Source organism: Biomphalaria glabrata, chromosome 12 (assembly GCF_947242115.1).
Source record: "Biomphalaria glabrata chromosome 12, xgBioGlab47.1, whole genome shotgun sequence".
NCBI classification, from domain to species: Eukaryota; Metazoa; Mollusca; class Gastropoda; family Planorbidae; genus Biomphalaria; species Biomphalaria glabrata.
The window spans coordinates 34,471,150-34,489,574 of record NC_074722.1 but is presented as its reverse complement, the minus strand read 5'-3'; the positions used below and the strand labels follow the sequence as shown (position 1 = coordinate 34,489,574).

Below are 18,425 nucleotides of genomic sequence, written 5' to 3'. Positions count from 1 at the left end.
CTGAGTGTTGCCTGTGATGTTAATTATTTTTTTGGGGGGTGGGGGGGTAGCAATATGTTTCTCGTAGAAGTGCTATGTGTATGTTGTGCTCTTTGAGTATGTGTTTGTACGCTGTTTCCTTGTTCTGTAAGCCTAAGCTGTTGAGCTGCAAAAGGTTTAGGTGCTTGCTGTTTGTCAGGTTGTTGTTTTTTTTGTTATTTCCAGTAGCTGACTTCTGATAGACAATTTGGAAAGAAGCTGCCTAGGACAAACCATTAGGGGGCGAGGTAGGAGCTCGTATGAATTTGATTTTTACAAAGCTTATATCAACTCAGTCTGTCCGTCTGTCCGTCCGTCTGCCTGTCTGTCTTGTAAAACGTTTGTTCACGTTAGTTCTCCAACGACCATTCTCAGTTCAAGTTGAAACTTTGCACAATTATTCATTGGCATAGACATGTATTACAAAAACATTTAGTCAATTTATTATTGGCAATTAATTATTTTGTTTGATACCAACAAGGGAAATTGATCCTTTAGTATTTAAAGATATGGCTAAATGTGCTGGGTTTAGTCCCCTTCAATAATTGTTAACGCTATTTCCCCCCTCGCCATTCTCCGATCGTGCTGACACTTAAAACAAGTATTCATTGCAGCTAACAAAACATGAATCAATAAACAAATACTTCATTTGTCCATTCATTACTGCTAAATAATGATTTTACTTGATATCGAATTAAGGAAATGACGTGTACATTATTGATAGATTTAGTGTTAAGGACGGAGTTCTTCCCCTAGAGATAAGCTTTGTTTGGCCAGTGATGCGTATTACTTGAAGTCAGCCTTTATTAAAAGAAAAAAAAACGTTCTATCAGGGTTTGAAAGGACACGCTCTGATTCAAGATAATACAATTAAATAAAGTGAAAGATGGCAGTCAGGAGATATGTTATCAGCGGTATGATCATAAGTATTCTAATCGTTGTCATCTCTCAAAAGATTCCCACTACTTACACCACACTGTGACCACTTCCTGGCCTTTGATCATTACATCACGCATTATGCGCAGGATAATATTGACATTCCTACATCAAATAAGAAACAATAAAACTAAGTATGAACCCCGCAACACAATCGTCATTCCAGCTGAAACATATGCATGTGAGACATGGAAGTCATCTGTCAAAATTGAGAAAAGACTAAATGTGGCTCAACAAAAATGGCTGAGACGGATTTTGGGAGTCAGTTCCACAGATCGGGGTCTCAAACAAGGCAATCCTATGCCGAGCTGGGAGTCGAACGCTTAGTGAGGTTGTGACAGAGCGTCGCATGAGGTTTGCGGAACATGTCCTACGACAAAATGAATTACGCACACCAAGAGTTGCGATTACATGGAGGCCAATACGAGGAAAGCGCGAACAGGGACGTCCTCGTATTACTTGGCGACACACCTACATGGAGGACCTCAGAACAGTGGACACCCAGGTGGGAGGAGGCTTCAGACATTGCCAATGACAGATCTCTATGGAAACAGCTTTCTGTCCAATGCGCCGAACGGCATGGTAGGACCTAAATCTAAGTAAGTTAACCCCGCTTTACAATATATCAAGTTATTTACATTTATTCGTTCGTATGAAGAGAATAGGGGCAACACTATAAACACTATAATAACTATAATCAAATATCAAAAAAATATTCTAAATAAACATATTTATATTAGATGAAAAGAGGGCTTAAAGACAAAGTCTTAACAACACAATTACACAACGACTAAGAAAAAAAAAATTAATTGGCAATGAAGTGACCGGGGATAAAGTGACCGGGGATGAAATGACCGGTCACCATATAGTTTATCATTTGTAAATGCCAAGAATTTTAGAGGAGAAATAGTCTTTTAATTTTTTTTTTCCATGTTAGTTTATTTTCCTTTTTGTTTAGTTGTAGGTGACGCCTATGAACTAAAGAGTATTATTATTAAATCACCACACGCCTTTGAATTCGTACTTGTATAGATATTTTAATGCTGTTTTCAGAAAAGGTAGTTAACTGTGTTTCTTTATTTCATTCATTTAGACTTCCCTTTCTTCTCTTGCGTCTGTTTTCAGCACGCATTCACACCGTTCCACGATCACACCATGGTGCGCAACCATCGTAACAGTGACACCATTGGCTATGTCCGCGCCGTGTCATAAGACCCTAGCGACGCCACTGCTAAAGTTATCATTACAAGTGTTAATATATACGAACTGACAAACACTTTCATTATATAAACAAATAAGTCGCTTCTTTAATCAGCCATCTTCGCTTGCAGCATAGTGTCCCCCTTTGAATGAGCATAACTCTTTCTACTATTTTCAATGTACCTAAAAGTGGGGGTAATCTACAATAAAAAAATCGAACAAAGCATTAGGATTTATTAAAAGAAATTTCTATAAATCAAATAAGAACATAAAACTAAAATGTTACTTAACCTTGGTTAGGCCAATAATAGAATATGCATCCTCCGTTTGGGACCCCTCAACTCAAGATAACATTAAGAAACTGGAACAGACACAAAATAGAGCAGTGAGATTCATAACAAACGAATATTCACACTTAACCAGAGTAACACCTTTAGTAAAATCACTAAATTTAGAAAGCCTTCAGGACAGAAGACTTTGAAATAAAGTAGCAACTATACATAAAACACTGAACCATAATCTTCAAATACAAAAACAAAATTTAATAAAATACTCTGAAAGACACAAAGATAAAGGCACACTCCTCGTCCCATATGCTAGGACAAATTTGTACAAATGCTCTTTCTTCCCTAGTGCTATTAAAGCATGGAATGGGTTGCCTGAGCTAGCCAGGAAAACCAGTGACTTAGCAGAATTTAAGTCATTGGTTCATATGCAGGACTAAATGCATGACGCGTAGGACGTAATCATCTTCTTTTTTGAAGTAACGTCTGTATTATATAAGATAAGATAAGATATTATGTGAGTTACTGTAAGAGGCGCAACATTCTATCAACAGCAAGCGTTGTTATTTGTAGGCCTAGGCAACAACAACAGAGGAACTGCTTTTGTTTGTGCCAGCTGCTGCGGCCTGATATTTACTTTCGCCTCTTGTGAATTTTGCTGACTGCGCATCTGACAAGCTCAAATTGTTCGCAAATTATCTGGGTAGACTTAATTATGCGTTATTATTGTTTCTTTTATTACGGATGAAATAAACAGAGATAAATTTAACTAATACTTCTGACGATTAATAATTATAATATAATATAGATCATGGTAATAACTAAACAATTATGACAGTTAAAAAAAATCTCTTACAATTAAGTCTTTAGCTGTTCGTATATAACTAGCAAGATGATGCTTTGGTTTGTACATGATTTATAGTACACTGTGGTTGGTCAGTCTTCAATGGTAGATCTAGTGTTGTTGTTTTTTTTTCTTTTTCTACTAATAGAGAAGAAATAGTTTATGTTTTATTTGTGAACATATTAGCTAATGTTTTGTACGTGGAAGAATGTTTATCTTTAAAAGCTTTAGATTCGATCAATAGGCATTGAACATGTACATACTCTGGTTTGTTTCTGTTTTAATATCCGATATTGAAATTGAATTTGTATTGTATTATAAATGGGGGGGGGGGGGGGGTTAAGAACTATGAATTAATTTTTTTGTGTCTATCCGATACATTAAATATATATAGTTCGTCTATCGTGGTTCCATGATGACCACTTTTTGTCATCCAGGAGAGCTGAGGGCTTTGTGCGCGAAATACGAAAGCATTGATAAGCAAAGTACTTTTAATATATGAGATAATATTTTTTGTGCACTTTTCAGCACTAGAGAATCAAATTTAGTTGTTTTTTTTTCTAGGAGTGCTTGGGGTTATGTTGTTGTTTTTTTATGTGAGTTGCTGATGCCATGTTGTTTTCTAGGAGTGTTTGGAGTTATGCTGTTTTCTGGGAATGGAAAAATACATTTATTTATTTTCTTTATTTGCAATAGTTATTAAATTTGTATTCTGCTTTAGTGGTTTATCTGGTGTTTATTCTTTCGCCAATATATATATATATATATATATATATATATATATATATATATATATGTATATTATATCTTATTAGTATATTATCGATCTCCAGTGATCGAAGTCATAGTATTTATAAGTACCCCTATTGTGCGAAGTAAAAATACATACAACAGTGAAACCCTGTTTAACTCTGATAGATTTCTGGATCTTCCTCATTTCATATTCCGAAGTTTTTCTTGAGGTTCCATTATTCTACCACCACATTGCACAGAATCGCTTTTTCTTCTTGTTCTTTCTCGAATAAATAGTATTTCTTTAAGGAAAACAAAAAAGAAATTTTAGAAATTATAATGGAATTCAAGAGCAGATTACTCTGATTAACTCTCAGTGTGAAAAAAAAAAACAACATCGTATTATATTTAAATATATGTAGTAATAGAACTAACCCCTCCCAGACTTGTGATCAATAAGGCAGATGATATAAGGGTCATCTCTTTCTTTGGTCGACATTTAACGCAGGTATTATGTGGCCAGCTCAACGAACTACCGTTTTTACTTTACCCATCTTAATAACCAATAGAATTGGGTGAACTCAGAGGGATGCTATAAATCCCAAATTAAAACTTCTGGTCTTCTTCGACATTCAAACCCCAGTCCTATCGGTTGAAAAGCCACCAAACCCCATTTATGTATATTGAGTTGTTTATTGTATGTATTTAAAGTGTTTCTAATTGTTTTTTTTTTAATTTTCTGTCTGCATTTTTTGAAAACAGCACAATGATCCTTCTATCCATAACCTTGGTTGTTTTTGGTCAACTGGTCAGTGCTGATCAACAACAACAGTTGGCTTTGTCTTCGGCCTCGTCAGATTTCTCTCAAAGACTTTACCAGAAAGTTGCTCTGGACAGGTCTAATGTCGTCTACTCACCTTACAGGTAATAGGAACATTTCACGTTTTAGTCACGTATGACACAATTATATTACAGTCAGTACTTTGGAAATGATTTTATTCATAAACCTGCAAAATTAATAAATCTGGGTTTATAAAAGGTAAAAACTTTGAGTTGATTTTGTTCTGGTCTGCAGGGTTCAAAGTCTCCGCTATTGCCTTCCACAAACGTACAAGGTTCATAGTTGAAGCCTATGTCTTAATAGTCCTACAGGGTTAATTATCATGCCACTAACAGAGGTGCCGTTCTCTAGCTTCTCACATGCTCACCACACTGGGAATGATCCCTTGTACAACTAAGGCAGTTCTAACCTATCTCTACTGCTCCTTCTCCATCTGCTTAGCCGGAATCAACAGTCAGACATTTTGCCTCGACCATCTGTTCATCACTGGTCTTTAACCCCTAAAACGCGTGTGGTAGTTTAGCCAGAATTGTAATTTAATTTTGTATGCACTCATTCTAAAACTGCTCAGCACTTTAAGGGTTAACAGTGCACTGGTGCGCTCCAGCGAAGGAGAAGAGATATAATAAAATGCTTTAAAATAATGATTTCTATAAGTATCTTATCTCATCTTATTAATTACAGACGTCACTTCAAAAGATAAGATGATTTCGTATTTCATGTGTCAATCTAGTCATGAGTTTTCATCAGTGGCGTAAACTCTGCTCGGTCGTTGGTTTTCCTGACTGTATAGACGGCCCATTCCAACGACACTTCTGAAGACGAACCACTTGGATGAATTAGTCCTAGTATATGGAATAAGTAACATGAATTGATCTGTGTGTCTATCTGTGTATTTCATTAGGTTTTGTTTTTCTATTTGTAAATTATGGTTCAGTGTTTTATGTAGTATTGCTTCAATACTTCTTTTTGTCTTCTGTATTGAAGTGTGTTTAAAATGAGTGATTTTATTAATGGTGTAAAATGTGAATATTCATTAGGGTTAGGGTTTAGCGTCTGTTTTAGTTTCTTTGTTTTCTTGAGTTTAGTGGTTCCCAAACAGAGGATACATTGTCTAACATAGTCAAACATTTTGACACTTTAATCTCTGTCTTGCGTATGGAGGACACGACCCTAAAAAGAGAACATGTCCTCTTTCAAACATTTGTCTAGAAACCCTAATCAAAAGCATATATACTGTTAACAGCAGCACATTGTAAGTATATGTCTCCCATTTGATGTATTCAATTTCACCTTGTACAAAATGATATGAATGAATCTCTACTCAATTAAAATTTAAATTTCCACCATGTTTGTTTGTATGATAAGTTCGCCGTGCACGAGGATAAGCATTTCATTTGTATGATAGTTATTGCTCACGACCTTATCGGTTTTTTCACCTTGTAGCATTCACTCACTTTTGACAATGACGTCACTTGGGGCAAGGGGAGACACTGCGACTGAGATGAAGGACGTGCTCGGTATTACTTCCCTTGGTGACTCCGTTCATTCGATTTACAGGGAGACAATTCAACAGGTTAATATACTGATTTTTTTTTTATATATTAATAATTAGAACTAGTCGACCCATGGCGTAGCATACGCCGCTATTTTGCAGGGGCGGCCTTAGGCCACTGCTACCTATGCGACCTCAGTGGGCCACGAACTTTAATAGGACCCACTCTAACTCTAGGTGTAAATTATTAAATTAAACCATTTTATATCTTATAACAGATTTCCAACGGCCTCCTGATTTACCAGAAGCACCTGGAAATCTCCGAAAGTCGCTAAATATATCAAAAAGTCCTGGAAATCTCCGGAAATTATTAAAATCTCTTGAAAACTCATACAAATTTCCTGAAATATATAGACAAATATTGTCTTTTTAGGGTGTCGTGTCATTCAATCTGAAAAACGCCAATCCTACGCGCGAAAAAAAAACGGCATTATGCAATATTCGTAATTGTGGAATCTGGTGAAAGAAGCTTCTCACGCCTCAAAGTAATGACAAATTATACTTGAAGTCAATAATTCTCGTAGATAGATTGAAACATTTGGCTATTCTTGCTATTGAGTGTGATCTTTGTAGGAAACAGAATAATTATGATATACTGTATGACTTTGCTACACGCAAGGCTCTAAAGTAATTCTATACGTAGTAAAGAATGAATAACATGCACAGATGAATTTATTTTCTAATACAAACTGTTAATTTTCACTTATTATCCGTATCCCTACCCAAACTTGGCGCCGCAAAATCCGTTTCGCACTGTCCCCACAATGGTTAAATATGGCCCTGCTAATTGGTGACGGGTGAATACAGAGAGGATTGCTTCTTCTCTCCCCCCCCCCCCTTTTTTTTTTTGCTTCAAAAAGTTACGTGGGTAACTCTAGAACGACTTGCAGAAATAAAAGAGTGATCTTTCCATGACATCTTGGTGGTGTCCAGACTGAAGAGAATTGTATATAGAGAGAGGGATAATTGCTAAATTGATTTAATAGTACCAGTACTTTCACAATCAATGTTGTTTTATTTCCGAAACAGTTGAATTCACAATCCAACGTTCAACTTCTGACCGGAAACGCCATCTTCATCAATCCTAGCTATCCCATAGTGCCAGAGTTCATTCAGGAGACTTCTGATAAATATTTGGCTAAAGCAGACAACATTGACCTGGACGCCAACGGAGGACCAGAAGAACCAATCAACGATTACATTGAGAACAAAACGGAACACGTGATAAAGGATTTACTAGAACCAGGTAACTCATTCCCGAACTGTGTTCCTCAGAAGCTAAGTGTTCCTCGAGACCTGCACAAGTGTTCCTTGCACTACTGGAATTATTAACTAGTAAGGACAAAGTCTGGGAAACACTTCCAAAGGGCATTTTGCCTGTTGCACATTTGGGAGACATGAAAATGCATCTTGTTTTAATTCGTGTGTACTATTGTTGAACGCGATGAAATATGTCATTGGTACTCTTGGACTCCGGGCATCGCTTTTTAACTCTTTCTTTCCGTAATTATTTTTCCACGTTTCGACGTAATTTTTCATTTTGCTTATTTACTATTTCACTCCCCTGTTATGATTAAGCTTGAATAGCTTTGTTCTTTGTTGTTGTTTTTTTTTTTTTTTTGAATAGAATTAAAAGGGGAATGAATGCATTAAAAGGGGAATGCATGTTCTTTTGATCTAACACAAAATAAAGTTTATAAGATTAAACATTAAATTAATTTAATGAGGTCAAATCAACGATGGTATCGTCAATTAGGAAAGAAGTGGTTAAATTAATCGGATGGAAACGGTCGTTAGAGGAGATGGTTAGGCCGATTAGGAATAAAACAAGGAACCCCCGTTCAGGTGCCTTAGAACTGACTCAACTGTACAGGTTTGTAATAGAAAAGATTCCAAGCTTCCGTTTTTAATATTCTCAAAACGATTCTTAATGGACAGTGGCTGATGTGGTATACAAAAAAGTATTTACCGGAATCTCCTTCGATAAAGTCCAGTAGAGAGTCGGCGCCATAGGTGACATTATCCCGTTACATCAGGGGTTCTCAACCTGTGGGTCGCGACCCCTTTGGGAATCGATTGACGATTTGCCAGGGGTCGACTAAGACCATCAAAAATAAGGATTGTTATTGTCTATTCATCTATTGCTGTGTGTGTCTCTGGGGAGGGGGGGTCGCGGCAGATTGGTATATTGTAAAAAAGGGGTCGCCGAGCTTAAAAGGTTGATAACCGCTGCGTTAGATTATTAAAAAGGACTTTGTCACGCCCAGCCGTTGTCAGGAGATCTTCACCCCTAGCCAAGTCTGAAGGTCCCACAACGGTAGTGTCCATTACTACGATTGGGTCGTACCGTGTACGGTCATGGGTCCGAAAGCGAAAAGTGGCCAAAGATCGAGCAAATGGAAAGTTATTCATTTTACTAATCTGTAACCGACAGTGTTCATACGGGGATACTATTCATAGACCTGCTCAATAACTTTGATACAAATGTTTAGAAGGAAAAGTATTTATTTCATAAGAGAATTTTGTTACATTCTTATCTTATCTCATCTTATCTTACATTCTTATCTTATCTAATACATTCTTATATTTGGAAATGAGATATTTCTTTTCCCCGATCTTATTTTTAACTTTTAACAAAAAAAATTCCCATAATTACACAATTTCAGAACGCACTTCCGTACAAAACATTTCACATACAATGTACATATGTTTTTGTTCTTTTCAATAAAGGAATTTCATCTCAAAGATCCAATTTTTTACTTACATTGAAGATTAAACTCATATTTCTATTTTTTAGAATGATACAGCCTTATTTTAAATATTTTTTAATCACTATTAATAATTTTTACATCGTATCCAAAAACCAACAACAATTTTTTAGCACCAAGTTTTAATATCAAAATATTTAGAGCTGATATTAATTTTAAAAATTGCATTGATAGTTTATATGTTGTCTTCTATACCAGGAAGCATAGACGACTTAACAGTGATGCTGCTCGTCAACACACTCTTTTTTAATGGCACCTGGGCCTCGCCTTTTGCCAAATCACAAACAAGAAAGCAAGATTTTAAGCTTCTGGGTGGCACTGTAAAACAGGTAACGGCTCATCCGCACTATTACCATTTTGTAAGTCTTCATGAACTAAGACTGAGGACAGAAATTTATTTCTCATTAACACGGTCTAGGAATCTATTAGAGTTTCATAGTGTTTCCCTGTTGTAGCGAATTTTACTTGACACAAAAGGGGTACTTAAAAATACTATGACTTCAATCACTTGAGATCGATAATATACTCAGTGGCGTAAGAATAAACACCAGATAAACCACAAAAGCAAATAAAAAGTTTAATAGGAAAAAATCCAATATTGCAAAAAAAAAAAAATACAGGTATTTTTCCACTCCCAGAAAACAGCATATATTCAACCACTCCCAGAAAACAACATATCTCCAACCACTCCCAGAAAAAAAAACTCCAATCACTCCCAGAAAACAACATAAATACCACCACTTTTAGAAAACAACATACAACCACTTTCAGAAAGCAACATACCACCACTTTCAGAAAACAACATACCACCACTTTCAGAAAGCAACATACCACCACTTTCAGAAAACAACATAACTACAATCACTCCTAGAAAACAACATAACTACCACCACTTTCAGAAAACAACATAACTACCACCACTTTCACAAAGCAACATACCACCACTTTCAGAAAACAACATAACTACAATCACTCCTAGAAAACAACATAACTACCACCACTTTCAGAAAACAACATACCACCACTTTCAGAAAACAACATAACTACCACTTTCAGAAAGCAACATACCACCACTTTCAGAAAACAACATAACTACCACCACTTTCAGAAAACAACATACAACCACTTTGAGAAAACAACATAACTACCACTTTCAGAAAGCAACATACCACCACTTTCAGAAAACAACATAACTACCACCACTTTCTGATAAAAACATAACTACCACCACTTTCAGATAACAACATAACTACCACCACTTTCAGAAAACAACATAACTACCACCACTTTCAGAAAACAACATAACTCCAATCACTCCCAGAAAACAACATAACTACCTCCACTTTCAGAAAACAACATAACTAACACCACTTTCAGAAAACAACATAACTAACACCACTTTCAGAAAACAACATAACTACCACCACTTTCAGAAAACAACATAACTAACACCACTTTCAGAAAACAACATAACTACCACCACTTTCAGAAAACAACATAACTAACACCACTTTCAGAAAACAACATAACTACCACCACTTTCAGAAAACAACAAAACTAACACCACTTTCAGATAACAACATAACTAACACCACTTTCAGCCAACAACATAACTAACACCACTTTCAGAAAACAACATAACTACCACCACTTTCAGAAAACAACAAAACTAACACCACTTTCAGATAACAACATAACTAACACCACTTTCAGCCAACAACATAACTACCACCACTCACAAAACCACCACTTTCAGAAAACAACAAAACTAACACCACTTTCAGATAACAACATAACTAACACCACTTTCAGCCAACAACATAACTACCACCACTTTCAGAAAACAACATAACTAACACCACTTTCAGATAACAACATAACTAACACCACTTTCAGCCAACAACATAACTAACACCACTTTCAGAAAACAACATAACTACCACCACTTTCAGAAAACAACATAACTAACACCACTTTCAGAAAACAACATAACTACCACCACTTTCAGAAAACAACATAACTAACACCACTTTCAGAAAACAACATAACTACCACCACTTTCAGAAAACAACAAAACTAACACCACTTTCAGATAACAACATAACTAACACCACTTTCAGCCAACAACATAACTAACACCACTTTCAGAAAACAACATAACTACCACCACTTTCAGAAAACAACAAAACTAACACCACTTTCAGATAACAACATAACTAACACCACTTTCAGCCAACAACATAACTACCACCACTCACAAAACTGCTTCTGTCAGACAACAAAGTCAAAACTTTTTTCTCACATCACGTACATACTGTCCATATTCATTCCCTATGAATATATAAACAAAGGGATATAACTATTTCATACCTAAATAACAACCACAATTATGCCTTCGATCTCGCGATAAATTGATTCGTTCTACAAGTGTGCTACTCTCTTAAAACTATATATGTTGTATGTTATTACCATGCAACGGTTCAGGATGTGTCCCACAGTTTCCATGCCCTCCTGAGAGTGTCAACATCTGGGATGAAAGTTATCGCAGACCCTAGTGATATAGTCAGTTTAAAAAAAAATAAAGTTCCCCTTTTAGTCCTTGTAGGGCAGATGATGTAATGGTCATCAGTTAGTTTGGCCGACGTTAAAGAGCAGGGTGTCATTCACAACGACCAACCACCTTTACTTTCCCCAACTTTTGTGAAGTATAGCTGACGCTCTAAGGATCCCGAAATAAAAAGACACTGTCTTCACAAGGATTCGAACCCGGGCCACACCAGCTCGTAAGCCAAATACCTTATCACTCACTGATCTATAGGGTATATGTAATGGTCATCCGTTTATGTGGCTGTTAAAGAGCAGAGTGTCATACACAACGACCAACAGCCTTTACTTTTCACCAACAATTGTCAGGTACACTTTATAGCATGGTGGCGCCCTATGGATCCCAAAATAAAAAAATCACTGTCTTCACAAGGATTCGAACATGGGACCCCCGCTTCGTAAGCCAAGCACTTGGCACAGTCTGCAAAAGAGCTTAAAGCTCAGCAGCAAGAAGCTGGCTAGAAGAAGAAGAAGGAAGCAAAGCAGCTAACCCCTCAGCCACCGCGTTACCCATATCGATTAGTGCCTAGTCTAGACAAAACAAAGACCCCCATGTTTACCAGACTTTATCACATTGTATTCAAAACATATCCAAACTTTATTACATACCCACCCTAAAAAGAAAGCGAATAAGAACAAGTCATTCGTTTTCTTTTGAAGGCTACACTAGCTGCCTCGTGGACCAATATTTAGTACCGGCAGAGAGCTTATTGTTTGATTTGTCTTATATATTTCGGACGTTTCTTCTAGAAAAAAAAAAAACTTAACGTCCTCGACTGACATAGACTGACCTAGACTGACATAGACCAATCATTTTCCTGCAGGGTTTGAACTCGTAACCGTCGTGACGTTAGTTCGAAGCGTGTATCTCGTAGCCAGACAACAACGTGGTTTCTGATAGGGGTAACAGGTTTGAGGATTCGGTTGTGTATAAAACATTAATAAATACATTGGAAGTGGCGACAAGACAAAGAGAAAGACAAACAGAGACAGAGAGAGACAGACAGAGAGAGAGACAGAGAGAGAGAGAGAGAGGCAGAGAAAAAGAAGAAGACAGAGAGAGACAGAGAGAGGAAGACAGAGAGAGACAGAGAGAGAGAAATACAGAGAGAGAGAGATAGAGAGAGACAGAGAGAGAGAGACAGAGAGAGACAGAGAGAGGAAGAGAGATAGAAGAAGACAGAGAGAGACAGAGAGAGACAGAGAGAGACAGGGACAGAGAGATAGAGGAAGACAGAGAGATAGAGAGAGACAGAGAGAGACAGAGAGAGACAGAGGGATAGAAGAAGACAGAGAGAGTCAGAGAGAGACAGAGAGAGACAGAGAGATAGAAGAAGACAGAGAGAGACAGAGAGAGACAGAGAGAGACAGAGAGATAGAAGAAGACAGAGAGAGACAGAGAGAGACAGAGAGAGACAGAGAGAGAGAGACAGCGAGAGACAGAGAGAGACAGAGAGAGACAGAGAGAGGAAGAGAGAGGAAGAGAGAGAGAGACAGCGAGAGACAGAGATAGTAGAGGATAACAAAAGCAACTTAGCTTGAGTTGGCTTTAAAACTCAACTCCCCTTGATAGCTAGCCAAGTGGTTTACGCCTTTCAGCCAGAGAAACCACATTTGTTTAAGACATACGAGTAGCACAAAGATACTGTTATTAAAGTACCTCGAACGCACCCCAAAACAATTAACAACAAATAAAGTAAAGTGTTATTTAATTAACTAATGTAAAATATATATATATATATCATTTCGACCTATAATATCTCTCCAGCTGGACATGATGCATGGGTCTGAAAGGAGAACATTCATGAAGAAAGATGACGTCAATAACGTCGACGTAGCCGAGATTCCATTTAGAGGCAGACGATTTGCCTTGTACATTGCGCTACCACGTGCCTGTGATGGCATCACTGACCTAGGTAAGTCACTGCTGTTGGATTTATGTATTAGTGATAAGCGAAGACTTGGTTTATGTTAGGCAAGAGAGAGAGAGAGAGAGAGAGACAGGCAAATGAAAAAGAAGAATGGAGAAAGAATGTTGACAGTTCCTGTGTGGTGCCCAAACGGTCCAGCAGACCAAGGGATAGATGAAAGTGAATGTGAAGTTAGATGTGAACCTGGCCTAACTGATGTCTTATAATAAGTAACTAATTGATATAATATTTTTTTCAAGGGTCAATCCCTTATTCAAAGCCTCAAGAAAATGTTTCGCTTTCAGAACAGAAAAAAAAATGTAGCCGTTGCGTCAGAACTTTGAATGGGCTCTATAATATTATGATGTCGGATTTTCACTATCTTTTCTAGCTTACGAGATCTAAACGGGACGGACAGAAACTCAAAACTTTCGGGGGCCGCTAAAAAGAAAAGGGGCTGTTCCGGACATAATCAACTATAGAAAACCAGGGAATAAATTAACGGACCTAGCGAGTCTGTACTGCTATTCTGACATTATTTATGTGATAACTGTTCCGCTATATATGTGAATCCCAAAGTGGTCTATATAGAATACACTTCTTCCCAAGCGTTATTAGACCATGGAATGGGTTGCCTGATTCAGCCAGTCAGAATATTGTTTAACATGCAAGACTGTAGAACGTAATCGTCTTCTTTTTTGAAGTAACGTCTGTATTGTATAAGATAAGATAACTTCCAAGAGGTCTACGAAAGTGCAAAAAGTAATTAGGATCTATAAGATGTAATTGAGGGTCTACAATAGTAGAGTCTAAGGTCGTGATTTCTGTAACAATCATAAAATAATGGAATTTATAATTATATTATACTTATATGATTATTGATACCTTAAATACTGAAATATTAATTCTATTGTCTGAGTAAAACATTATTTTAATACCTCATTTAAATAGCTTAAATTATAGGGAACTAATATTAAACATAACCGAATCTAAAAATTAGACATTGGTGCTCATTTTTGACTAGTTTACTTGTCAAATTTATATTGTCTGTTTGCTTTTATATACAACAAAATGTTAATTATTGACACTTTGAAACCATCTAAGTTGGAGGATCTTCTGAGACGGCGCCACTTTGATAAAAAGAATGAAGATTTGAAAAAAAAACTTTAACAATCAATGACAATGTTGAGAAAAGTCACACAGCCGACAAAATCTTGACTTTAACATCAGAAAGAGAAGATGATGGTTTGCAAGTGTCTGTAAATATCTTTGACTTACAGCGAAATTCGGAAAACATCACGCACTAGGCGAATACATGATTTGCCATCCAAAGAAGAAGTTTTAAAAATGATTTCATACTCAAACCTACATCTGACATTATTAAAGAATTTCTCTTAGCCACAAACCATTTCAAAGGCCTATTGATGAAATGAGTTGTGATATTGAAAACTTGTTATGTAATTATTTGCGAATGTTTTATTTCTATATATAATCGATAGGAGATCGGACACTGCTTATTTAACAGAATTGTTTCGTAAATTCAATGAGGTTTTAACTAAGATGTGATCATAGGTGTAGCCAAAAATTTTTCGGGGGGGGAGGGGGGGATTCAGCACATCATCACCCCCACCACCCCCCCCACCAGCTACGCCTATGCATGTGGTTGTTAATATTTTTTTCAGTCTTCACCTTATTACGTTAGAAATCATTAAAGAAAAACACATTCATAAATCAGTAAAATTGCTATCCAGTAATATTAGCTAACCAGAGGGTCGACCGAATACTGGAAAACATGGCATGGGGTCTACGAGTCAAAAATGTTTGGGAACCACTGCACTATACGGACGAGGCTATTTAACATGACCTAAATGACAAAATATTCAGTAAAAGTTTCAATAAATGTATTTTGTCCCACACCTGTTTCATGTAGAGAATCTTCTCCAACAACCTGGCAAGGTCGATGAGCTTTTCACTGGCCTACAATTTAATACTGTTGAGATGACCATTCCAAAGTTCAGAGTTGAAACCAAATTGGATCTTGAAGATGTTTTGTTTGATATGGGAATGGTGAAAGCTTTATCAGAAGTACAGGCAGACTTGAGCGGAATATCACAAGGAGGTAATTATATAATGTGTATTTTATTTTCTAACATAAAGTTTTAATAAATCTAGGAACAGGATGACACAAGGACGAAAAAGAAAAGATGAGACAGAGATAGAATTGAATGAGACAGGGATAGAATGGGCCGAGACAGGGATAGAATTGGATGAGACAGGGATAGAATGGGCCGAGACAGGGATAGAATTGGATGAGACAGGGATAGAATTGGATGAGACAGGGATAGAATTGGATGAGACAGGGATAGAATGGGCCGAGACAGGGATAGAATTGGATGAGACAGGGATATAATGGGCCGAGACAGGGATAGAATTGGATGAGACAGGGATAGAATTGGATGAGACAGGGATAGAATTGGATGAGACAGGGATAGAATGGGCCGAGACAGGGATAGAATTGGATGAGACAGGGATAGAATGGGCCGAGACAGGGATAGAATTGGATGAGACAGGGATAGAATTGGATGAGACAGGGATAGAATTGGATGAGACAGGGATAGAATGGGCCGAGACAGGGATAGAATTGGATGAGACAGGGATAGAATGGGCCGAGACAGGGATAGAATTGGATGAGACAGGGATAGAATTGGATGAGACAGGGATAGAATTGGATGAGACAGGGATAGAATGGGCCGAGACAGTGATAGAATTGAATGAGACAGGGATAGAATGGGCCGAGACAGGGATAGAATTGGATGAGACAGGGATAGAATCGGATGAGACAGGGATAGAATTGGATGAGACAGGGATAGAATTGGATGAGACAGGGATAGAATGGGCCGAGACAGGGATAGAATGGGCCGAGACAGGGATAGAATTGGATGAGACAGGGATAGAATTGGATGAGACAGGGATAGAATTGGATGAAACAGGGATAGAATTGGATGAGACAGGGATAGAATGGGCCGAGACAGGGATAGAATTGGATGAGACAGGGATAGAATGGGCCGAGACAGGGATAGAATTGGATGAGACAGGGATAGAATGGGCCGAGACAGGGATAGAATTGGATGAGACAGGGATAGAATGGGCCGAGACAGGGATAGAATTGGATGAGGTAGGGATAGAATGGGCCGAGACAGGGATAGAATTGGATGAGACAGGGATAGAATTGGATGAGACAGGGATAGAATTGGATGAGACAGGGATAGAATTGGATGAGACAGGGATAGAATGGGCCGAGACAGGGATAGAATTGGATGAGACAGGGATAGAATGGGCCGAGACAGGGATAGAATTGGATGAGACAGGGATAGAATGGGCCGAGACAGGGATAGAATGGGCCGAGACAGGGATAGAATTGGATGAGACAGGGATAGAATGGGCCGAGACAGGGATAGAATGGGCCGAGACAGGGATAGAATGGGCCAAGACAGAAATAGAATTGGATGAGACAGGGATAGAATGGGCCGAGACAGGGATAGAATGGGCCGAGACAGGGATAGAATTGGATGAGACAGGGATAGAATGGGCCGAGACAGTGATAGAATGGGTCGAGACAGGGATAGAATGGGCCGAGACAGGGATAGAATGGGCCGAGACAGGGATAGAATGGGCCGAAACAGGGATAGAATTGGATGAGACAGGGATAGAATTGGATGAGACAGGGATAGAATGGGCCGAAACAGGGATAGAATTGGATGAGACAGGGATAGAATGGGCCGAAACAGGGATAGAATTGGATGAGACAGGGATAGAATGGGCCGAGATTGAGGATAGAATGGGCTGAGCTGAGGTTGAAGTGTGATAAGCTGAGGGAAAAAATGGGTTGTTATGATGATAAGGATAAGGATACATTGAGCTAGTGATAAAATAAATAGGAATGAGGAAACAGTAGAACTGAAATAAAGATTGAGTTTTCAATCTTTTCTCTAAAGCACTAAAGTATACTCTATGTGTTTTTCTGTCTCTCTCTGTCTCTCTCTCTGAATGTCTCTTTCTCTCTCTCTCTGTCTCCTGCTCTCTTTCTCTCTCTCTCTAAATGCCTCTCTCTGTTTCTGTTTAAACCTGCCTATTGTCTCTCTCCCTAGTTTGATATTTTTCAACATAAGAAATTTTTAATGTACAAATATAAAAAAAAAACGCATGTCGTATTGGTTTCGTAATCTATCCAAATTCAATTAACTAAAAAACATTGTTATTACAGTCTACATCAGTAGGGTCATTCACCAGGCGGTCATTGACGTCCAGGAATCTGGCACAGTCGCAGCAGCAGTCACTGTTGGCGAGATGTCCTTTTTTTCGATACCTGTTATAGTTCCCTTCATCGCTGACCATCCGTTCCTTTACTTTCTGAGGGACAAAGAGACTGGACAGATACTCTTCCAGGGGAAATTTTCAGGCTGAAATATTTAGGCGAATCGTTTGTAATGGATAAATCTAAGAAAACAAAAAATTCTCTTTAACATGTAAAGCTCACTATAAAATACTTTATTTTTTCCAAAAAAAAAATTGCTTTAGTTCCTGTTTACAAAGTTCATATCAACTCACTCTGTCAGTTTGACCGTCTGACTGTCTGTCTGGTAAAAAGTTTGAACACGTGATTTCTCACAAAATCATTCACGGATCAAACTTGAAACTTGACACAATTATTCATGGGCGTAGACAAGACATGA

The 18,425-nt window shown here is 37.7% G+C and overlaps 1 protein-coding gene across 3 annotated transcripts; it reads left to right on the top strand.

Moving 5' to 3' along the window:
* The first annotated feature begins 243 nt into the window (after positions 1–243).
* LOC106073229 (serpin B6-like) lies at positions 244–18,223 on the top strand. Of its 3 annotated transcripts, none has more exons than XM_056005455.1 (8): positions 244–266; positions 4,777–4,938; positions 6,302–6,431; positions 7,440–7,656; positions 9,377–9,507; positions 13,551–13,698; positions 15,623–15,811; positions 17,957–18,223. In XM_056005455.1, exons 2-8 carry the CDS (start codon positions 4,781–4,783, stop codon positions 18,154–18,156), a joined length of 1,173 nt encoding a protein of 390 aa, XP_055861430.1. In that variant the 5' UTR covers positions 244–266; positions 4,777–4,780; the 3' UTR covers positions 18,157–18,223. The 3 variants fall into 3 exon arrangements, with proteins under 3 accessions (XP_055861430.1, XP_055861428.1, XP_055861429.1); XM_056005453.1 differs by lacking the exon at positions 244–266 and adding an exon at positions 3,340–3,387; XM_056005454.1 differs by lacking the exon at positions 244–266 and adding an exon at positions 3,432–3,549.
* Positions 18,224–18,425: the final 202 nt, after the last annotated feature.